The sequence below is a fragment of the Grammomys surdaster genome, unplaced genomic scaffold (assembly GCF_004785775.1).
Source record: "Grammomys surdaster isolate TR1022 unplaced genomic scaffold, NIH_TR_1.0 166, whole genome shotgun sequence".
Classification (NCBI taxonomy): Eukaryota; Metazoa; Chordata; class Mammalia; order Rodentia; family Muridae; genus Grammomys; species Grammomys surdaster.
The window spans coordinates 15,050,011-15,073,855 of record NW_021604614.1 but is presented as its reverse complement, the minus strand read 5'-3'; the positions used below and the strand labels follow the sequence as shown (position 1 = coordinate 15,073,855).

General features: G+C 46.2%; 1 protein-coding gene across 6 annotated transcripts in view; it reads left to right on the top strand.

The window, feature by feature from the left end:
* Hectd4 (HECT domain E3 ubiquitin protein ligase 4) overlaps positions 1-23,845 on the top strand; it is a 155,410-nt gene that overhangs the window by 75,617 nt on the left and 55,948 nt on the right. For 4 of the 6 annotated variants that reach the window (XR_003711261.1, XM_028765890.1, XM_028765891.1 and 1 more), the window contains exons 18-34: positions 2,034-2,158; positions 3,997-4,150; positions 5,049-5,149; positions 6,325-6,523; positions 8,648-8,767; positions 9,718-9,822; positions 10,644-10,807; positions 11,337-11,570; positions 13,308-13,500; positions 13,617-13,721; positions 14,568-14,656; positions 14,969-15,144; positions 17,017-17,152; positions 17,252-17,408; positions 17,501-17,667; positions 20,962-21,108; positions 22,068-22,252. Coding sequence is in view for 5 of the 6 variants with exons in the window: in XM_028765890.1 (XP_028621723.1) it covers positions 2,034-2,158; positions 3,997-4,150; positions 5,049-5,149; positions 6,325-6,523; positions 8,648-8,767; positions 9,718-9,822; positions 10,644-10,807; positions 11,337-11,570; positions 13,308-13,500; positions 13,617-13,721; positions 14,568-14,656; positions 14,969-15,144; positions 17,017-17,152; positions 17,252-17,408; positions 17,501-17,667; positions 20,962-21,108; positions 22,068-22,252 (2,557 nt within the window). In the remaining variant the exon portion in view is untranslated. The remainder of the gene's footprint in view (positions 1-2,033; positions 2,159-3,996; positions 4,151-5,048; positions 5,150-6,324; positions 6,524-8,647; positions 8,768-9,717; positions 9,823-10,643; positions 10,808-11,336; positions 11,571-13,307; positions 13,501-13,616; positions 13,722-14,567; positions 14,657-14,968; positions 15,145-17,016; positions 17,153-17,251; positions 17,409-17,500; positions 17,668-20,961; positions 21,109-22,067; positions 22,253-23,845) is intronic. The other 2 variants (XM_028765893.1, XM_028765892.1) reach the window with 1 other exon arrangement.

Sequence of the window (23,845 nt, the reverse complement as noted above, 5' to 3'; positions counted from 1 at the left end):
TATGAATAATTCCTAGTTATATGGTTAATTTAATTTTCTGTTACTATTTTTAAAAAGTTAGCATCTGTGTGAACTCAGTCATTTGTTTGCGTATGATAATATGGCACTGCACAGATTTTTTTTTATAGCAGTGGTTGTTGTAATTCTGACAGATACTTAGGGACCTCATTTGCATTGTTGTTGAAAATTTCGTCTTTGAGAGCTAGTGGCATATATCCATAATTCCAGGACTTGAGAGGCTGAGCCAGAAGGATTGTGGAAAATAAAAGGTCAGCCTGGGCTACCTAGTATGTCCTAGGCCAGCCTGAACCACAGTGTGAGAGCTGGTGAGACGGCTCAGCCGGTGCTTGCTGCTAAGCATGGGAGCTAGGCTGTGTTCCCGAGACCCACGTGGAATAAGAGAGCAGCCCTCGACGGTCTCTTCTAACCTCCACAGTCAAGCCATGCTCTCCATGACCTGGGTTCAGTTCCTAGCACCACGTGGCAGCTCACAGCCATTCCTAACTCTAGTTCCAGTGGTTCTGATCCCTCTTCTGGAATCCATAGGTACCTCTGCACACGTGTACACATAAATTCGTGTAGGCTCTCGTACATATACATAAATTTAAAAAAAGTGAATTGGAGCTGTGCATGGTGGTACATGAATTTAATCTTAGCTTTCAAGAGACAAAGGCAGGTAGGTGTCTTTGAATTTGAGGCCAGGTTGGTCTACATAGTGAGTTCTAAACCCACCAAGACTACATAGTGAGACCCTTATTTAAAACAAAACAAGAACCGAGAATACAATTTTTCAATAAAAATATGGAAAGCCTGGTGTAGTTGCAGTCCCAGCCCTTGGGAGGGAGAAAGGGAGCTGGTGTAGTCGCAGGCACCTGCCTGTAGGAGGCAGAAGTGGAGCACTGGAGCTAGACTTCACCATCTGGGAGGTGTGCCGTGAGGTCACAGTTAGTCTGGGATACACAAGACCTGGATCAAACAAAACAGAAGGAAAAGAAATCATTTTTTGTGGAAAATTAGAGAAATTGGGATGAACTCTCTGACTTGACCACCCTGAAAATCCCACTCCGGAGGTCATGCCCATGGTGGTAACTGCTAGTCCTGTATGTGTCACTTGTTTGGTCTGAGTTTTCTAAAACACGTTTCTGTGAGTTCAAGGCCAGCATGGTCTACAGAATGAGTTCCTAGACAGCCAGGACTACTCAGAGAAACTTTGTCTCGAAAAAAACAAACAAATTAACTAACTAACTAACTAACTAACTAACTAAAAACAAACAAAAAATGAAATAAAAAAAAGAAAAAGAAAAAAAATGTATATAGAAAATGTATATAGATATAGAAAGACTCTTGGCAGAATGGGCTAGGTGGCCTAGCATTTATAAGAAAAGCAAGACCCAGAGATACTATGTAGAGGTAGTTTACTAGTGTGCACTGTTTCAATCAGAGAATAGCTACGAACGGAACAGTTAAGGGCTGTTACCTTGTTTGCATTCCCAGAAAGTCTGTGCCATTCTTTCCTGTTCAGTAGCCCATAGCTGCTGCTGCTGCTGCTGAGCTGGGCTTCGTAATTCAGTGCATTCTAAATGTGCTGGGCTAAGACGCTCGGACGAGGCCACTTGTCCGGTTTGAGCATGCTGTGGGTCGTCTCATCTTACTCACCGCCTGTCCATGTGCTTTTTACTGTTGTGTTTTCTCTTTAGCTGTGCTCAGACCTCCCAAGGCAGTCCTCTACCCGAGCAGCGTCTGGGCCTCCAGGAGTGCTCTTGTGCTGGATAGGACGGGAACTAGGCCTTGCTGCTAGACACACAGTGCCTTCCCTGTGAAATACTGCGTATTTCTAGCTGCACTCCAGACGCTGGCCTCCCAAATCAAATTCCTACCTGCCACCCAAGAGGAGCTCACTGCACTGAGTGTCTACTAGCCACATCATTTCATCTGGAGATGTGTCGTTCAATAGACGTCGTGTCATGTTGTTACGTGAGTGCGCATTACTCCTGGTAAGGCTGGAAACTAATCTCATGGTCTCTTCTGTCTAGGAGTTAAAGACCAGTATTTTGGCTCTGGCCACCCAGATCCTGACTGGATGTGATGAGGTGCTGGAAATGCTGCAGCAGGTCACCACTGCCCTCATAAACAGTGACATGCCTGACCGAGAGCAGAGGTGAGCCTGGGGACTGCCAGCTGCGGCTTAGCAAATGAGACTCTTAGAACGGGCCCAGGAGATCATCTAGTGAGAGCATGTTTGCAAGGGTCTGAGGTAGTACTGCAACGCCAAGGGCAGTGCTCCCCTTGACTGTGCCTCAGATGAGACTGAGTGAGCAAGGTTCTGCTGGGCAGCCTGGCCGCCAGCACGGTCATCAGGTTCAGATTGGCCTTGCCTCCTTTCCTTTTTTCCTTCTTTGCTTTTCTTTTGATTTTTTCCTTCCTTTTTGCTTGTTTCCTTCCTTTCTCTGTCTCTTATTTTATTCATTTATTTCGAGACAGGGTCTCTCTCCATAGCTCTAGCTGTCCTGGGACTCATTTTTTAGACCAGGCTTGAACTCACAGAGATCCACTTGCCTCTCTACGTCCCATGTCCTGAGATTAAAGGTGTGGACCATGACTCCCTGCTCAGAGTTGCCTTTCAACCATTTGCCTTAGTGTTGTGCCAAGTCCCTTTGGGGGAGAAAGTGACTTAGTGGCACAGCTAATCATCTGCACAGAAGATGACACGGACACAGCACCTCAGAATCAACTCACATTGACTCTTCCCTACGCAGGGGACTGTAGAGAGGGAGCCTCCTTCCCAGTAGCAGCCTGTCCTCTGCCATGTTTGCTTTTCAAGATGTTACATGCTGGAATTTTAGTATTTGGACATTGAGATACATTGACTTCATGTGAACCTGCTGCAGTCTTTGCTTCTGTGTGTCTGTCCTGTGTCTCAGTTGTTGCCCATTTGTAGACGGTAGATAGGAATTGGGCTAAGAACACTATAACCCAGGGAGGTATTGCACCAAGACTTGTGAAGATGTTTATTCTCCACTGTCAGCGCATGGGAATAGGTGGAGTGTAATGGGGGACACTGAAATGGGGTCTCCATTTTTCCTTCCAACACCAACATCCTCAGTAATGTTGGAGAACTCACAATTCTCATAGCAGAGAACTACAATATTAAGAGAATGATTTTAAAGACTGATTTAGCCAGGCGGTGGTGGCGCATGCCTTTAATCCCAGCACTTGGGAGGCAGAGGCAGGCGGATTTCTGAGTTCGAGGCCAGCCTGGTCTACAGAGTGAGTTCCAGGACATCCAGGGCTATACAGAGAAACCCTGTCTCGAAAAACCAAAAAAAAAAAAAAAAAAAAAAAAAAAGACTGATTTAAAATGTGCCTATTTAGTAGTCAGATTCATACACAAAGAAAGTTGAATGCCAGTTACTGAGGCCAGGGGAGGGGAGTTATTACCAAGCAGGTGTAGAATTTGGGTTTTCCAGGATAAGTAGAATTAGAAAGATGGACAGTAATAATGGTTGTACATTATTCTAATCCTGAAATGTATGCTTCAAAGTGGCTAGGATAATAAATTATACGTTAGGCATATTTTACCACCATAGAAATTATTAAACAACTCTGCCTGCTTCTACGATGCACATGAGCCTCCGCTGCTGCTCAGGAGTGGAAGTTTCAGAGGAGGAGCTGCCACACCCACTCTGTGTGCACCCGTCACCCTCCTTTCAGGCTCAGCACAGGACAGAGCCAGCAGCCCAGAGCCCAGGAAGGGCGCTGACCACTTAGAGAGGTCCTAGTACTTCAGGTCCTGTTTATGAAGGGCCGGCCAGGAGGGGCCTGGAGATGCGTGCTCTGGACTAAAAAGCCTTCTCCTCCTTTCCCTCGGTGATGGCGTCTGGATAGAATTGACTAGTTTAAAGATAGACTGTTTAAGAGAATGGGCCAGGCACAGGATGTGATGGTTGCTCTTCATGCAGGAATTTGCTTAGAATGTCTGCTTTCCTGAACTTTTAGGTTAAAAGGCTTGGAGCAAGTTACCAAGGCCACTATGCTTGGTCACCTTCTCCCAGTGTTGCTGACCTCTCTGATGCACCCCAATCTACAGACCCTGACCATGGCCGACGCCCTGATGCCTCAGCTCGTGCAACTGGTGCTCTACACCAGCCAGGTGGGGTCCCACACTCCACTGACCGGCTCTCAGCTCACTGCCAGGAGGTGGGGTGGGGGTATTATAAACACAGCAATCCCTTACAAGAACCAAGAGAACCCTCAAGCCTGAAATCCAAAGTTGTGTGTTCAGGGACTAGCTTTTAGTTGTTTGTGTGACTTAATGAGTGGCTGTGGTCTGGCAAGAGTTGATAGCTAACCACTGTGAGAGAGTGCTGCTGTCAGACTGACATCCAGTGTCCTGAGCTCTTGCCAGCTGAAAGTGAAGTGCAGGAGGGAGCGGGGAGGGGCCCTCACTAGTGGGCATTCTGAGAGAAGGACGGCAGCACGGACTGTGACGGTGCAGTGTGGCTTACCAAGTTCATGTTGGGAGCTACCTGGGTAAGACACACAGATGATTTAGTCCCTAGGAGCTCTGGGGGTGGGGGGGTTGTCCGGTTAGTCGATATTGTTCTTCCTATGGGGTTGCAGTCCCCTTCAGCTCCTTCAGTCCTTCCCCTAACTCTTGCATTGGGGTCCCCAGGCTCAGTCCGATGGTTGTCTGTGAGTATCTACATCTGTATTGGTCAGGTGCTGGCAGAGTATGGATGGGTTCATGGCTTCAGCCACATATGTAGCAGAGGATGGTCTTATCTGGCCTCAGTGGGAGGAGAGGCCTTTGGTCCTGTGGCGGCTTGATGCCCCAGTGTAGGGGGACACTAGAAAGGGTGAGGCAGGAGGGAGTCAGGGGGCACCCCCTTAGAGGCAAAGGGGGGAGGGTTGAGGGGGTTTGTGGAGGGGAGACCGAGAAGGGGGACAACATTTGAAATGTAAATAAATAATCAAAAAAAATCTCGAGTTAAAACAAAAAAAAAAAACCAACCAAACAAAAAAAGACACACAGATGGTTTATGTTTTAGACGGCCTTGCTGCTTAAAACCCAGTGTCCAGTGTTTGCCGAGGTGAGCTGTTCCCCGTGTGGCCCCTCAGACCAGAAGTGCAGGCTTTTCCCTGATGAGAGGTAACGTGTGCATGTGGCGACAGCCTTGTACTCCTTTTACGACAGCAACTTTTAACTCAGGTTAGCTAACTGGAAAAGAAAATACTTCAGGGCCAGAATTTCATAGCCAGCTACAAGATTACTTTAAATTTATAGGGACAAGTTAGACTGCATTCCCCTTTAAGTGAAGGAACCTACTCCAAGTTGTCTTGAAACTCTTATCATAGTGGGCATGCAAGAAAGATTGTGTTGGGTAGATTGACTTTGTTCTGGTGGGTGTGTGTCTGGAGGCTCCTGTTGGAGCTGTGAGTTGCTGTTTTGTTTTCAGACAGGCTCTCACTGTGTAGTCTGCATAGAGAGTCTATGCACACAGGGCTGCCTGCCTCTGCCTTCTGAGTGCTGGGTCTAATGGTGTACACTACCACACCCAGCCTGGCTTTCTTGTTTTTAAGGAGGTAGGGGATCAAGTGATTCTCTCACTCCAGCCTCTCCTGGAGCTGGAACTACAGGGCAGAAGCTGCTCTGTGTCCAAGCTCACTGGGTAGCTCAGGCTGTCCTTGAATCCTGAGCCTCCAGCATGTGCCTCCTCAGTGCTGGGCCCCTCTTTTTCCTTAACAGTGAGTCGCTGGCATCAGGACAGCTCTGTAGCAAAGCTGAAGCAAAGGAAGTGACCTCATGCAGCCAAGTCCAGACTTTAAGTCTGTGTTCTCCAGCGCTGGAGTTCTTGCAAGCTCGAGGAGATTGGAGAGGGGGTGGGGCGGGGCGGGGCGGGGGACGGGGTCTTACAGTCACCTCTCCTGAGTGAAACTACACTGGAAAGAACTGGAGACTAGCGGACACTGAGATCTTGGGGTTGGGGAAAGCAGCCCAGTCTGAAGTCCCGCCCTAGTAACTTGTGATGGGTGTTAGTGAGGCCTTCTCCTGGCTGTTGTGGGGCATCCCGTGAAGGAGTAGGAAGTGCTCTATGCTCGCACGTGAGAAGTGATTCGATGCTACTAACAGGAAAACAAGAAACATGAACGGAGAGCATTTTCAGATGCTTTCCATTGCTACTCAGTGCTTACATAGTAGAGTGTTGCCATGCTGTGCAGTGTGGGGAATCGAAGAATAGTTTCTTAATGTGTTCCGCATTTCAAGTTTGTTTTGTTTTTGTTGTCCTTCTTAAGCTGCACTTCCTTCTCTTTCTCTGGTTTTAGAATGCTAGAAGAAAAGGAAGAGCCAGGCTTTCTCACTGGCTTAAAGATCCCTGCCCCGTGGGCTGCTGGGAAGACCGTGGAAACAGTACACCCTGTCAGAGATAACTATAAGTTTAAAGAGACTGTTCATATCCCAGGAGCTCGCTGCCTGTATCTACGATTTGACACCAGATGCTCGTCACAGTACGACTATGACAAAGTAAGCAGGAGCCAGTTGTCACTGCCGCCTCAGCTTAGCTGCTTCTTATTTTCCTTTGCATTGGTCACCATTTCTTGATAATTTCTGCCATGGGGCCCTCTCAGGAGACTCCCTTTAGACAGTGCTTTGAAGTTGAAGAGCCTCACCTCTGTGTCTGACAGCCGTGTGTGTGTGTGTGTGTAGACCTCTAAGTGTCTCTCTAAGTGTCCATGAACTTAGTTAAATCTTGGACAGAGGGCTTCCTGTGGCTCTGCTGCTGCCTCCCGCCTTCCCTCTTGAGAATTGTATAGGTGTGATGCTTCTGACCGGGAAAGGTCTCACTGCCCTCTTCTGGAGGCTTCTCACGTGTCCTGTGGAAGAAGGTGGCTTTTAGAAGGGTTCAGATACGCCTGAGTCTGGCTTGCTTTTTCTTCTTTGCCATTATCTCAGGCACCTACATAGACTTTGAGGAAGAGCAGTTTCCAACTGGTGACTTAATGATCCTTCAGAAAAGGCAGGATTTTCTTCTGTTGCTGTTGAATTGGAGTCATGAGGAAAGGCTGATGAACAAACACACAGCCTAGTGCTGCACATGCTGTCTTCCACTGCTGGTTAGCCACATGTCATCTCTGCCCGTTGTGAACAGAGTAAAGGCAAATGTCTTAATCTCATCAAGGGAGGCTTTTAGGTTAAAGGTAACTTAGACACACCTGCCTTGAGATGGTGCGACACAACCAGATGTCAGGTCTTACTCACTGTTAGATTTTAGAAGAGTCGAGCATCTCAGATGTATGGAGGTGTTGAAAACATATCCTGAAAATTCATCTTAGCCTGCAGCTAAGATGCTTCATGGAGCCTGGCTCTGGCTCTGGCTCTGGCTCTCTGCCTCCTCCTCCTCCATTCAGGCACAGCGCCTGCAGTGCCTCATGTGTGAGCAGACATTACCCCTTTAGTTGGTATCATTTTTTTTTCTTTAAAAAGTGATAATTTGCCTCTTCTGATATGTACTGAGTTGTGCCTGCCACATACATTACGATTGTCATGCACAAGGAGGCTTTCCACATAGACAAAAGTATATTTACTTTCCCCATGGTCCCTGGCTGGTGGAGCAAGAGGTCCAAAAGGAAAGAACTCACAAGCTGACAAGCATCCAGAGTTGAAGATGTAGCTTTGACATCCCAGCTTAGCTGCCAGGTGCGTCAATGTGCTGTACCCCCAGGCTTGCCAGTTACAGACACCAGAGCGCTGTTTCCTCTGGACATACTTGAATGCCGAGTGAGCTGCATTCTTCTATCACTCTCTTCTGTGATAGAAGCAGCCAGTGAGGGAGGTCCAGACGGCTCAGTAGGTAGGGCTCCTGCAGCACACGCCCAATAGCGTCCCACGCACCCCAAAGCCCACGAAGAGGAGGAAGAGACAACTAACCTGACAAAGTGGTCCTGTGGCACACAATGCCTCATGTACATATACCATGCAAACACAACTTTAATAATAGACAAATAATAACAAACAGTTCGATATAACTGGGTGATTAGAGAGCCGTATTGACAGGTGAGAACTGTCCCGACAAGCAGCCGCCTTCCTGGCCTATATTTGTTTCATCTCCTTATGCCATTAAGCAACATACTAAGAATGTGTGGCTTGTTTTCATTTGTTGCATTTTTAAATCCTTATTTATCTATTTTTTTGGTGCTTTTATTTTGTATTAGGTATTAGAACCTGCCTATATTAGCTCACTTTATTAATTTGGGGGAGGACTTAAGGGGCCAAACTGCACCTATTGTTAATGAGTTCTGATAACCAGGATGAAAATAGCTATCCAAGAAATCTATACACACAGTCGCCAGCGTGGTTAGTTAACCTTCATGTCCCAGTGCCAACCGAGATTTGAAAATATGAGAAATATGCCTGTGGATAGTTTCAATCATTTTTCTTTTACTGCTTTATAAACATCAATCGCTGATTGCCTCCAGACTTATATCAGCTCGACGTTAGACATGAGGGTCTATTAGTTACGTTATAATGAATGACACCAGTGTCTGGCTAGAAGTGTAGTGTTTTACAAACTCTTTTGCAGCCTCTGTATTTGTAGCTGTTGTTTTTGTTTTTCTTTTACAGTCTAACGGTCTATTTTCTGTTTTGAAGTTGGTGATATACGCGGGGCCTAACACAAACAGTAGGAAGGTTGCTGAGTATGGAGGCAACACTCTGGGATATGGCAGCCGGAGTGTCTTAGGAACTGGCTGGCCGAAGGACTTGGTGAAGGTATGGTATCAAGTCACAACTTCTTCCTAGAAAAGAAAGGTGACTCTAGGTTCTTTATGGGCCTGAGGACTAAGTGTGACCCTGGAAGCGTTTGAGTTAGTTAGGGCCACATTGCTGCGACTGTAACCTCCCCGCTTGTGTTTAGAATTATCCTCCTTTTGCTTGTAGGACATCAGACCCCTGTCTATGCTAGGGCTTGAATCCGTCCACAGGGTTCTGCGTGGCCACTGGTTGTCAGAACTATTTCTTCTCTGGGGGGTGGGGCTGCTAGTTCTTCCAGGGTCCTTTTCTGGACATTGACCATACATCAGTGCAGTTTAAAAGTTTGGAGTAATGTTTTTAAATGAATTTGGCCTTTGAATAAAAAATAACGATCAGGTCTCAAACTGACGTGACTGGGAGGGATCATGCTTTGTATTCTGGACTTTTGAGCTACTCATGAGTGTGTACCCAGAGCACAAATAGGGATCAGAAGCCTGCTAACCCCAAATGTGCTCAGTGTGTTTTCTGTATGTTGCACATACAGTGCACCCACTTTAACTGGCAGGGACGGCAGTCCGCCTGGGGTGTCTGGCTGAGCTGAGTCCAGGTCTGCTGCTCTGTGCGTCTTCATTGACACAGGTGGGGTTGGGGAGGGACGAGGGCGAGAACAGAACAGAGTGCAGGTGGATCTCTGTGAGTTCTCAGACAGCTGGAGCCGCATAGAGACCCTACCTCAAAAACAAACACAACAAAGTAAACCTCTAAGGCAGAGATTTGATTGTAAACCCTGTGATCCACTATTCTAGAAGCAGAGACAGGAGGAGCATGGAATCAGATTAAGACCTTATCTCAAAAAATAACATAAAAATAAATAAATAAATAAGTCAATCTCTAAACTATATCACTCTTTTAGAAATTGTTTGAGCTTTTTTAAAGTTCATTTCTCCCCCTCCCTCTTAAATCTTAAGGTTGAAGGCGATACAGTCACCTTTTCCTTTGAAATGAGAAGTGGCCGTGAGCACAACACTCCTGACAAAGCTATGTGGGGCTTTGCCTGCACAGTCCGCGCTCAGGTACTGACCCTAACTCTGCTGTGGGCGGAGGGAACTCTACTGTGCCTTGCTGACATAGGTCATATTTGCCTTGGAAACCAGGCAGAATATGAGCCACTCTTTCACGTGTCTTTTCCTCAACAAGTAGGGTCCTAGCAGGGGTGAGGGGTCATTTTATGGAATGAAAAGAGCTGGAACCTAAAATCAGTCCAGCAGCACAGGAGCCTCTGCAGCCAGGGCTCTGAGGCCTGGATGCGACCTGACTCTGGAATGCAGGGCAGAGGCAGCTGGGACACTCAGTTGACATAAGCATGTAGATTTTGGGTTAGGAGTTGAACTCCCCTTGGGTTATTCTGTAGACTTGGAGGTTGCCTGAGCTTGACCCACCATAGAACCTCTAGGGCAGAGCTGTGGGCTAGCATGTGTATACCCTGTGAGGCAGGCAGGGGCCTCTGCCCTCTGTTTATCAATCAAAATGGCTGCTGCCCAGGAGGCACACAGGTATCTTGAGTACAATTGTTGATGGAATGAAGGTCTGCATTGACTAGACACAGCTGATAGCAAGCAGCCTAACTTCCTGCACGTGATTCTTGCTTTTTTTGGTATAAAAGTCTGACCAGCTGTTCACTCCCCAGAACTGTGTTGAGACCTCATTCCGTGGTTACTCCAGTGCCACCCTCTATTCCAGATGTTGGGTACTGTACTCCATTCCCATAGCAACTGCACTTGGTGATGCTCTAGGAAACTGGGTGGGGATGGTCCAATGTGGTACAGCGCAGCTTGTAATGCCCTGCCAGAGTCCACTGACTTGCGCATGGGGTCTGCCCCTGTCTGCCTTGTAGGAGTCCTCAGAAGATGTCTCAGGAGGCTTGCCCTTCCTGGTAGACCTGGCCTTAGGTCTGTCTGTGTTAGCTTGTTCCATGTTAAGAATCCTATACAACGGACCAGAAATTACCAAAGAAGAGGAAGCTTGTCAGGACCTGTTGCGATCCAAACTTCTACAGAGGTAACAAGGTCTGCATGGAGCTAGTTCTGCCCACAAACAGTAGACTTCATGTGGAAAAGCTGCACTCAGCGCATTTCCCAGCTAACTGTGCCATTAACCAACCCTCTCATTGGTGTCTAAGTGTCTTAGGAACGACATTAAAATGGCGCCCCTTACCTTCTCAGCCTTGCTACCTTTTTGTTAACATCTTGGAACTGTGTCAGGTTTTCTGCAGTCTAAACACCGTACAGTTGGAGGATCCTCAAAGGGAGGGTAGACATGTGGTGAAGGAATGGGATGGGGGTGGTGACCATGGGATGCTTTCACCTCTACTGGGAAGCCCCAGGGTTTCCTAATAACACTGGAAAGGAGGTGGGTTCCCAAGATTCTTCCATACAGTGTTCAGGTTAGCCTCTGTAGGTTTGCTGGATGCATACTGGACACATCCTGTGAGCTTTTGTGTGTCTCATGTAGCTGCAGCCATTCAAGTAGCTTTCCAGTAATCTCTGTCACAGGGAGTGGAAAGCCTCTTTTCTCTGTGTCTCCTCAGGTGCCAGTGGCAGGTGGAGGCCAACGGTGTTATCTCCCCTGCCCTTACTCCGAGTCCCTCTCCACTGCCACTGACCATAGAAGAAGACAGAGAGTTCACCTACCCCTCAGATGTCCTTGTGCCTCCTGTTGGGAACTACTTTGACCTGCCTCGGATCAGGCTGCCTCCAGGAATCATGATAAAGCTCAGGGAAATCTCTGGACGTGCACGACCTCAGTTTAGACCAAGTATAAAGTATGTTCCGAGAGTGGGGATGCACGTGAACCTTGAACTTTACGTTTACTGGGGTTTGGGGTGTAATTCAGTGGAAGAATGTTTTTCTCTTATGTATTAGTCTCTGGGTTTGAGCCCCAGAACCATAAAAAAATTAGGTCAATTATATGAAAATCTTTTATTTACTTGATGGACAGGAGCCGAGTATTTAGGTGAGCCCACTAGGTGGCCAGTAGGTCTCCTTGTGTGGTCCTCCAGTCACAGTCACAGCCCCTGGGAACACTGATGTGCAACCCCACTTCACATTTGTTGAAACTGAAAGTCTAGGGGTGGGCCTGTGTGTGGGAATAAGTTTCCCGGGGTTCTGATGCATGGTAAAACTTGGTAAGTTCTAGATTTTTCTGACAGTTTGACCTTGCAGTTGGTTGACCTCAGCTTCTACTTTTGATTTCTGAATAGTATAGTAACTCATCTTTACTTGTGATTCCTAGGGAAGTGACAAACCTGAGTCTTAGAGTCACACATGTGCAGTGCTGTTTGAAGCCTGAGTCTCAGAGTCACACATGTGCTGTGCTGTTCTTAGCCTGAGTCTTAGAGTCACACATGTGCTGTGCTGTTTGAAGCCTGAGTCTTAGAGTCACACATGTGCTGTGATGTTCGTAGCCTGAAGGCTTCCTTCACGTGGCAAAATCACTCTTTTCAGAGAAACATTTAAAGAGTAGATAAAATTTTAAATTAACCAAATAGAGAAGACATTTTTCTGTTTTATTACTTTTTGTGGGATGGGTGTGTCTGCACATCATGACACACATGTAGAGGTGAGAGGGCAGCTTGCAGAAGTTGGTTCTCCTTCCATCACGTGTGTCCTGGGGTCAAACTTAGGTTCTTAGATGTAGCCACAAGCCCCATTGTCCAGTGAGCCTCTCAGCTCCAGAAACTGCACTGTTTAACTCTGTATCCTCGTGCACTACACACCAGTCTCAGTACTGCATCAAATCAGGACTAGAAGGCAAGTGGTCCCAAAGCTCTGGGAGGGTTGTTTCGTTTTATTTTTTCTTTTAAATTCACTTTACATCCTGTTCACAGCCTGCCTCCCTCCTTTCTTCTCAGTGTCATCCTTACAAATCCCTTCCCCTTGAAGCAGTTTTTATTCTGTGTACGTGGGAGTGCACATTCCCGTGGCTGAGTGCACAGCGGCCAGGCCAGGGGTGTGCAGTATCCTGCTCCAGCACTCTCGGCTTCACTCTTGAAATGGGTTCTCACTGAAGGAAGCTTGCCATTTGGTGTGACTGGCTTTCCACTAATGCTGGTGTCCTCCTGTCTCTGTACCCAGCGCTGAGGCTACAGTCATGTGCACCTCACCTGCTTCTTATGTGTCCACCGCAGACCGGCACTCTGGTGCTCAGACTTAGTATCCAGCCCAGTGAGCCAGCCCCCCAGCTTCCAGAACATCTGCTCAAGAGCTTTAGATGGGTTCCCTCTGGGATATAACTCTAGCTCAAAATACACAAGTCTTACTAAGGGAGATGTCTTTCATTGTGTGTGTGGCTTGGTCAGTCAGTGTCAGTTTTATCAGCTGATATACTAAGCTGGTTGCCAGCATGTGGGGTCTGCAGTGCCGTGTCTCTTCCTCTAGTGTAATACAAGGGTTACAGTGAATCAGTGTTTGAGTTGAAGCCTACAGTTTCCAGCCTGTTGCATATGGTGCTGCTGAGTTCCGCTTAGCACACACCTGACTGGTGTTCGTTGTCACCACAGAGAAGTGATCCAGCCTGACGTCATGGAGGAAATGGTGGTGTCGTGCGTTATTAAGCACTTGAACTTGGTTGATGCTCTGCAGTCCCTGATCAATTTCCAGTATCAGGAAGAACATGCTGAGGAATATGATTTATTGTGTAAAATTATGGGAGAGACCTTTAAGAAGCTCAATGCCATGGAGAGACAGCTGCAGGTGAGTGAGAAAGGAGCCATGAGTCAGCTGTTGGAAATGGAGGACATGTCGACTGGCTGTCCTCAGATGCCGTTTTGTCTTGCATCTATGCACATGCTGTGTCTTTACCCTCCTAGAGCGTGGCTGAACTGGAACAGAAGTGGCAAAGTGAGGCTGAGGATGCCATGCAGGGGAAGCTGGAGAAGAACATGCCTTTCTTTTATGATTACCATTTTAATGAGGTGAGCGCAGCATGTGAGTCAGCATGGGGGCATGCCACGTAGAGAGCAAGGGTACCACGCGTGCTCACATGTGTGCGTGTGCAGAGAAAGTAGTGTTGCTTTCTGAAACCTGTACAGTGTGTGACACACCCATTCTCTAAAAGGTTAAATAAAAGTAGCTAGGCTGATATGTCAGGCTATGTAAGTCATTGATGTTTAACTGGTTGATAGTGTTGTACAAAGGCTGAGGAAGTTATGAAGCTGGCGAAAGTCCCAGCAGGTTGAGGTACCTGCCACCGAGCCTAGTGACCTGTGTTTCAGCCCCAGGAACGATGGTAGAAGGAGTTGTCCTCTATCCTCCACACAGGCACTGTGGCACAAGTGTAAGCAGTCCCACACTCACACAGTAGTATGTAAGGAAATAAACAAACACATAGAAGAAAAAGAAATTACCATTATTATCAAATTTTGCTTTTAAACCTTAAGAACCAAAACAAAAATTTAAAAGTATGGTTTGAGTTGAAAATCCCCAGAAAATAGGCCATGGAGTTTTTTTAAACGTTTATACTATCAAATAAAAGTATACAGTTCCAGAACTCAGAACTCAGGGCAGGAAGATTGTGAGTTCAAGGTCACCGTGAGCTGCAAATCGAGACTGTGTCAAAGGTTAGGTCAGAGGCTCTAGCTGTGGCCATGGCCCTGGTCGCCTCTGCAGTGCAAAGGTGAGCGCAGAGGCCCATTCGTTCAGCAGCAGGGCGCACACAACAGAGGTGGGGCCGGTCCCACGTCCATTTCTCTAACAATGTACCTTGAGCTTGGTTCCTGCAGGTCATGCATACCATCTTTTCTTGATTTTTCCTTCTTTAGAACAAAATGAAAGAACTAGAGCTTTTGTGTTCAATGAAGGAAGTCTCCTTTGATGGAAATGATCTTGAAAACATGGTCCTCTCACTGAGGTTAGTGATGTCACTCACTCCAGTCCAACTTCTCGCCTTGGTGCTCAGACACCACGGGTCCAGTCCCTCTTAGGTTGTCAGGGTTGTGCGTTCACCAGATACTTAAGAGTTAAGCTTACTGGTAAGTCAGCAGCTTTGGTTTGAACTCTCAGAAGGAAGCACAGGCATTTGAAACAAAACCAGAGACTCTTGGATGGAGGAGGGGCAGGTGAGCGGTGTTTACTAGGAGACTGCTTCCTTCTGGCCTTGTCCCAGAAGGCTGTGTGGGATGAGCTGGAGAACGACTAAACCCACCCCAGTCTCTCTCTCTAGGGAGAAGTTCCTCCAAGAAGTGACTTCTCTTACTCAGAAGCCCTCCCACCCGCTGGCCAAAACAAAGACGCTGGTGAAGAGTCTGATGAACCGAGCAGAGCTGCTGCTGCACGTCACCATTGCAGCCCAGTCGGGCCTCACCAGGAGCATCTCAGGAACACCGGCAGAGACGCCTGGTACTGCCCCAGGCTCTGGCCTGACTCTGTTCATAAAACACACATCAACTATTTTTAAAGAATTGACTCCTGGGTTCTCCTAAAATAACAAAATAGGAAATGTAGACATTTTCCTTCTTGTCTCTTAAGTTTCTTTAGTCTCTAAGACTTGAATTCCTATGGTGTCATCCTTGAGTGACTGCAAGGTTCCCCTGGTCCATCTGAGGAGAGCAATGCATGTGTGTGTAATCAGTGGCCCCTGTTTTAAGTTCATGGTTTCCATAGTTACGTATGCAGTTGTATTTCAGAGTAACAGAAGCAGTTGTACTCAGCACTGTCAGTCTTATACTGTGCCAGTCTGTTTTCCTTTCCTCAGAACTGGGTTTGTGTTGTGTAGGACCTTCTGGCAGGGCTGCCCAGGAGTCACTACTGGGAACCCCCAGGTCCCATGGTTTTTTTAAGTTTATTCAATTTTTTTAAACAGTTATTTTTTGTTTATGAGTGCTTTAACTGAATGTATGTCTGTGTCTGGTGTACAGAGAGACTAGAAGAGCTCACTGGATCCCCGTGAACTGGAGTTACAAATGGTTGTGAGCCACCATGTGGGTGCTGGGATCCAAGCTCAGCTTTTCTGAATGAACAGCAAGTGCTGTTCTTAACCTCTGAGCCACTGTTCCAAGCCCCTTTCCAGGTCACATTGCAGTCCTTAGTCTGAATGTGTCTCCCAGAGAAATCAGTGAGCTCCCAGCATGCTTCACTCTGTGCATCCCTGGCCACAATTGCCTTCATTTTATTAAAACAGCACATTTTTAATGGACCACGGTCATTCCATAACATGGGTGACACCTGGCAGGGGACTCAGAGTCTCAAGGATAACAGGAAGGTAGCACCTGAGAGACAGTCTTACCATACTTTTGTTTAAACTGTCTGTTCTTAAGATGTGAGATAACTTTACCGTATACTTTTGACTTTATTTCAGAGTTTTTTTTTTCCTTTACTTACTTTTCACATGTAGAGTGTACATGTGTGCTGTGCCTGTAGAGGCCTAGGATCCAAGGCAGACTCGGAAATAAATGACTCTGCATTTATTTTAATTAAGAAATTTGGACTGGGCGGTGGTGGCGCACACCTTTAATCCCAGCACTTGGGAGGCAGAGGCAGGTAGATTTCTGAGTTCGAGGTCAGCCTGGTCTACAGAGTGAGTTCCAGGACAGCCAGGACTACACAGAGAAACCCTGTCTCTAAAAAACAAACAAACAAACAAACAAAAAGAAATTTGGAAGTGAGGCAAAAAGAAAAAAAAGTTGCAAGTTCCAGTTTGTATATCTACAGAACAAAATGCAGTCTGGGCAGTGAGACCCTGGAAAGACATAGGGGTACGGCACAGTTCATTGAATGCCTGCCTACCTAATGAATATGCAATTGACAATGAGTTCAATCCCATTAACCAAGAGGGAGGCACAGATTGCTGCTTCTGTTTTGCACCTTCTTGCCTTTTTTGTCTCTTCAGTCTTGGACACTGAACCTTGGGCTTTCTGCATGCTAAGCAAGTACTGGACCACTGAGCTCTATATAGTCCCAGCCTGCCTGCTTTTCAGAGTGCTTATATTGAAGTGAACACCGGTATTATTAAGTGAATTTTTGTCCTCTCTTTGGAAAACCACTCTAATAAAAGGACTTTAAATTTTCAAGCTAAAATGCAGCTTAACCACATATTTAGGTTTTTTAAATGACTGCTCACTCTCTATGGTTTGCTTTGCTAGCCAGATCACTGGCTGAACCCTGACTGAAGGTGAAGATACGCTTAGCATCCTTCCAGTCCGCTTAGCTGTTGCTCTGTCTCCCTACAGATCAGACAGCAGAAACCTTAAGCAGCTTTCCATTTTCTTGCAGCATGCAAATCAGCTTCAGAAACAAAGGTGGCATCTCATGCTGTCCGGCAGCCTGTTTTCCTTCGAAGCATGTCTGCTCCTTCTGACCTGGAGATGATTGGTAATGAAGACTTGGAATTTACTAGAGCAAATCAGAGGTAATGGTCCTTGGCCAGAGTGGGACCCCAGGATGTAGTTGCACATGGTTTTCAGAACAGCCTCCCTAAGCATGGTTCTTGTTTGCTCATCTATTACAGTTTTGTTTTCTGTAGGCGTCGTCACGTGACCAGCCACCGCAGCAGCTCCTTTACACTCCTGCAGTCACTGGCCATTGAAGACAGCAGGGACAAGCCCACTTACAGCGTCCTGCTCGGGCAGCTGTTTGCTTTCATTGGCACCAACCCTGACCAAGCGGTAGGTCAGAGTGTGCAGGCCCGATGAGTGGCCCTGGCAGCTGGAAGATGTCTGACAGTGGAAGTCAGCATCCTCCCTCTTGTGCATTTCAGGTGTCCAGTAGCAGCTTCCTTTTGGCTGCACAGACAAGATGGCGGCGAGGAAACACTCGGAAGCAGGCCCTGGTGCATATGCGGGAGTTGCTGACTGCCGCTGTGCGAGTTGGGGGAGTAACACACCTGGTAGGGCCAGTGACAATGGTCCTTCAGGGGGGACCCAGGTCAGTGGTTTCTGTTAGTTTACACTGTTCCAACCGCCATGGGCAAAAGTGTGTAGTGGAACTTGCTAATGTCTTTCCTCAAAAATGTTTTTTTTGGAGTGGGATTTGAAACAGAGTTTAAAATGACCCTGGCTGTCCTAGACCAGGCTGGCCTCGAACTCATACATCCGCCTGCCTCTGCCTCCTGAGTTCCAGGATTAAAGGTGTGTGCCACCACTGCCCTTCTGTCCTCAACTGTCTTTACAGTGTGTTGATTTTGAAAAACATCAGGATGTTTTTCAAAACAGGATACATAACCGAAAGTGAAGGTTTCTTTTATACCTTCAGTCCTAAATTGTCCCCCCCCCTTTTTTTGGGGGGGGGGGGGGTTGTTATACCAACCATATGTATAAAGAGCTCCTTGAGTCTCTTTGTTACAAGTTTGCCCCTATAATGATGATTGTTTTTCTCATTACTTCCTTGGTATCACTTTCTTTCCAGCCCATTTTTAGAGATCTTCTTCCTCTTCCTCCTCCCCTCCTCCTCCTTTTCCTCCTCCTTCTTTCTCCTTCTCCTTCTTCTTCTTTTTTATTTATATATTCTATGCATATGAGTACACTGTCGCTGTCTTCAGACACACATCAGAAAAGGGCATCAGATCCCATTACAGATGGTTGTGAGCCACCATGTGGTTGCTGAACTCAGGACCTCTGGAAGAGCAGCCAATGCTTTTAACCTCTGAGCCATGTCTCCAGTGCCTGCTTCTTCATTGTTGAAAGCCTCCCAGAGCTCCACTATACTTTTGTGTTTGCATTTAACTCGTGTCTAGTCATGGTCACATAGGACTATTCGTTATTTCCTTTCAGTTTGCAGTGACACAGTGATGTCGTCAGCATCCTTTTATACACTTTAGTGATCATTTGGTCAATTCTAAAGCCATCATTATAAATCCTAATTCAGAAGAAAGCTTTCATTTGTATTTGGGAAGGTTTCTGTACCAGAGTTCAGAAGTTCTCAGCAGAATAGGAAAGACTGAAGTTGCTACCGGGGGCTTGTGCTTTCTGGTGGTCTTTGATGTAGTGCGGCCAGCAAGTAGAGGGCCAGCAGCTGTTGAAATGATGTTTGGGGAAGTGTAGGCGTAATGTTCTTGTGCACTGTGTAAAGATCAGCCTTGTACTATTCAAATGCTGGTCTCTCTGCCCTATCTGGTTTCACACAGGACATGGAATTGTACTGCTTCTTCTAAGTAGCCCATGCCTCAGTATTGTGTAAACATTGCTTTCATTTGTCCTCTGATCTGTCAATAAAAGCTGGTCAGCGAGTCAGTGAGCAGAAGAGAGAAGAGGGTTGGACTTCTGATCCCAGCCAGGGGAGGGAAGAAAGAGATAGGAAGAGAGAATTCTGGCACAAGGAAAGAGTCCATGGTAACACACCATGGAGCAGAGAGAGAGAGAGAGAGAGAGAGAGAGGGAGAGAGGGAGGGGGGGAGGGAGAGCGGGAGGGGGGGAGGGGGGGAGGGAGGGAGAGAGAGATCAATACTGAAACACAAGTATCTTGGGTATTTTGGATGGGAGGTAGCCAGATTAGCCCTAAGAATTAGAATAGATTAATACTGCTCAGCTATTGTGCTGTAAAGCTTTTCAAATAAATCTTATTGTCGCTGTCTCATTTATTTGGGAGCTATCCAGGGATAAAGAAAAAAATTGTCCTAACAGGGAAGTTTCTGTCAATCAGGAGAACACGTGCCTTTCTTGAGAAACAACTCCATAATGGCTGAGGCTTGAAAGAGGATTTTAGGTCTTGCTTCCATCCATATGGGTCCTCCCTGGTGTTTGCCCATCACAATGGAAGAGATCACCATGTTCAGAGCCAGCAATCCCTGTGACAAAGCCTGTGCTCTTTAGCTCAACTCCTTACGTGCATGTATGTGGGTGGGCACACAGATGTCATGGCTTGTGTGTAGCAATCACAGGAGAGTTTTGAGACTTGGTTCTCTCATTCCACCTTGAAGAGGGAGGGTCTGTTTCACCTCTGTTACTGCAGTATGTCCCTCAGGCTTGCTGACCTGTGAGCTTCAGGCCAGTTCTGCTTTTGCCTCAAGTGTCTGGAGGAGTGTTCCTGTTGAAGGTGCCACCATATCCGGTGTTTTAGACTTACATTCCAGAGATCACACTCTGGTTGTCAGGCTTTTGAAAATAGGACTTCTGGGGCTGGTGAGACGGCTCAGTGGTTAAGAGCACTGACTGCTCTTCCAGTGGTCATGAGTCCAAATCCCAGCAACCACATGGTGGCTCACAACCATCTGTAATGATATCTGATGCCCTCTTGTGGGGTGTCTGAAGACAGCTACAGTGTACTTACATATAATAAATAAATAAAAATTAAAAAAAAAGAAAAGAAAATAGGACTTCTGCCCACCAAGCTGTTTCTCTGGCCCCCCAGCTTCCTATTTTTAAACTCAACATTATTTGTGTTTATAAATACAATTACAAGGCTGGGCGGTGGTGGCGCATGCCTTTAATCCCAGCACTTGGGAGGCAGAGGCAGGCAGATTTCTGAGTTCGAGGCCAGCCTGGTCTACAGAGTGAGTTCCAGGACAGCCAGGGCTACACAGAGAAACCCTGTCTCGAAAAACCAAAAAAAAAAAAAAAAAAAACCAATTACATTACAAATTTTTGTAGATAAATTTGATAACTTCAGCCCTCAATTAATACTAAATAAGATAGAATCAGCCAATGCTGTGTTTTTACATTGGGAAAGGGTCATTTCCCGTCCCCTGGGCTCTCATCCTCCAGTACTTGGAGCATGGCCTTGAGGAGACTCCTAGCTGATCTGTCTAGGCCTTCGTTTTTGCATTAGTGTGACTACAAGCCCAGTCCTCAGTGGGGCACAGGATATGACAGACATGCCTCTAATAATTGGTTTATTATCAAATCCATTTGGGAAACGAGTAGCTGTTCCCTACTCTTAACTGTGGTGTGTCTTAACTTTATCAAAGATTCTGAAAACCCTGCAGTAGATAGCCCTGTGTAACTTCCCCTAACCCAGATTACCTAGGTTTTTCTATTGTTGTTGTTGTTGGTGGTTTTTGTTTTGTTTTGATTTATTGTGGGCATCTTGTTGGAAGGACCCCTGGGAACCCTTCCCAACACTTCGCTGTTCCCTGGAGTATTTGACACTGAGCTTGGTGGTCTCCAAGATGCCTTTAGCTCCAAATTCTTGGCACTGGGCTTCTCAGAAGGGCTAATGCATTTCCCTTAATGTCCCTTATCATTGATGTCTTCGGGAAACCTCAACTTGAGTTTTGTCTCACAGAATTGAAGAGCTCACCTGTGGTGGGATGGTGGAGCAGGTCCAGGAAGCCTTCGGTGAGACCATGACCTCTGTTGTGTCTCTGTGTGCTCGGTACCCTATTGCTTGTGCGAACAGCATTGGACTCCTGTGTACCATACCTTACACCAGGTAAGTGTGACGTGTCCTTTGCCACACAGAGGTTAGATTCAATGTGGCCAAATAAATAGAAGGTAACTTTTTTGTTTTGTTTCATCTTTTTTTAACTTATCAAATTGGATTTTAGGGAGCTAAAGAGATATCCGAACAGTTAAGAGCATGTACTGTTATTGCAGAGGATATGAGTTCAGGACTTAGCTCCAGGGGATTCTCATGTGTGCAGGCACCCACACATACTTAGTATACACCACACTAGACACAAACACACACACACACACACTCACACATACACACACAAATAAAAATAAAATCCTAAAATTGAATTTACTTGTTAAAAGCATCCTAAAGCTTTTGTCGTCCTATCAGGAAGCTGCAGTGCCTTTGCTGAGTTGCTGTGTGCGCAGACATTGTTGTCACTGGGAGGGTCAGAAAAAAAGACATAGCTGGCAAGAATCTTTTGTCTTGGCACAATTCCTTTATTTCTTGGGTCACTTAATTAGTAGCTTGGAACTGTTAAGTATTCCTGGACTCATTCTTTGAGTGCTCTCATAACAACATAATTACTGGAGTGGCGGGTGTTTAGAGCGCTGGCTGCTCTTCCAGAGGACCCAGGCTTAGTGTGAGGCACCCATATGGTGGGTCACAACTGTCTATAGCGTCAGTTCCATGGCCTCCAAGGGCAGCAGACACACAGTGCACAGATAAATGTGGATATAAAACACATGAATAATTGTATTGAAAATAGATTATTATTTGGTCTGTTATTGAGATGACTCATCAGCTTTTGGCCTGCTATTCTGTGTGAACAAACCTGGTCTCGAATGTCCATCTTTAAGGACATCACCATGACAGGAAAGGCATTTTGGGTGATTGGCAGCACCCTTAACAAAAAAACATGCCTGTTATCCTGGGGCTTCTTGAGCCCTCACAAAGGCTTTCAGGGTGCTCCATCCCTTTCTGCCGTTCACCAGGAGTGAAGAGAAGTGCCTGGTCCGAAGCGGTCTTGTGCAGCTCATGGACCGACTCTGCAGTTTGAGCAGTCAGACCGAGTCCAGCTCCAGTGAGAAGCAGACCAAGAAGCAGAAGGTGGCCACCATGGCCTGGGCTGCCTTCCAGGTGTTGGCTAACCGCTGTGTGGAGTGGGAGAAAGAGGAAGGTAAGGAGCCATCTACTTGCTGTCTACTCCCCATGGGTGTGAGGGTGTGAGGGAAGGTCTTTATTAAACTACTAATCAGGTGCCCTTTGCAGGCTGGTGAGTTCATGAGACTTTGTGAGTGTGGTTCTGTAAAAACTCACAGCTGCTCTGTGATTCCAGACAACATCCTGCCCTGTAAGGAAGATGCAAGATCATTTCTAGATAAATGTTCCTATAGCACCAGTAGTCTCCATGTAAATATTTCTGTGAAATAATTGTACCACTGTATTTTAAAGAGGATATTTTCAAATTCTATTTTCAGTGGGCAATCCAAATTTAAAAGTTAACTAAAGGACTGAAGAGTTGACTCGGTGGTTAAGAGTACTTGCTACTCTTGCAGAGGACCCAGGTTGACTCCCAGCTCCCACATTTTGACTCACTATATGTGTAACTCCAGTCCAAGGGGACCTGAAAGCCTCTTCTCCTCTCCATGGGCACCAGGCCCACACATGACTCACATACATGCAGGGGAGACAGTCATATATTTGATTTTGTCATTTTTATTTAATTTTATTTAATTTTTCTTTTCTTTTTTTATTTTTTTATTTTATTTTTCAAGATAAGGTCTCTCTGTGTAGCCCTGGCTATGCTGGAACTTATTCTGTAGACCAGGCTAGCCTTGAACTCAAAGATCTACCTACTTCTTCCTCTTGTGGGCTGGGATTAGAGGTGTGCACCACCACCATCCAACTTCACTTATTTTTTTTTTTTTTTGGTTTTTTTCGAGACCACTTAATTTTTTTAAAGTTAACTAAAGAATAGTTTTCCTCAGTGTTGAAGGTCTGTGAAAATACTTTGCTTTTGCTTTTTGTTTTTAGTCAGCATCTCACTGCATAGTCCTGGCTGTTCTGGAATTCACTGCATAGACAAAATTATCCTTGAACTCATAGAGATCCACCTGCTTCTACCTGTTGAGTGCTGGGATTAATCGTGTGTGCCACTATGACATATTATGTGTTAGATGTATTTATGTGTATGTGTATACATATGTGTGATTTTTATTATTTGTGTATATATGTATGGATGTGGGTACACTGTGGAAGCCAAAGGACAACGTGTGGGAATTAGTTCATAACGTTGATCAGGTTGTTGGCCTTGCCAGTCAGTGTGATTACCCACTGAGCCAATTTGCAAACCCTCAATCTGTATTCTAAAGAGCCCATTATATTATAAAATAGACAGAAGAGGAGTTAAGTCGTTGTTCCTTTAAGACCTGTGGTCTGGGGGCTAGAAAGTTGACTCAGTAGTTAAAAGTGCTTGCTGCTCTTTCAGAGGACAGAGTTCAGTTCCCAGCACCCACACCAGCAACTCACAACCACTTAACTCCAGCTTCAGTGGGTCTCTCTGGCCTGTTTAGCATCTACACACACATGTTCATACATGTACACACACACACACGTTAAAATAATAAAATACATGTTTTTAAAAATAATTGTGGTATGACCAAGCAAATTGGTGAAGAGATAATGGTGGTGTGGTGGGAGCCAGGGCACAGTGCGGTGCTCACTGCAGGCTGTGGAACACAGTGCGGTGCTCACTGCAGGCTGTGGAACA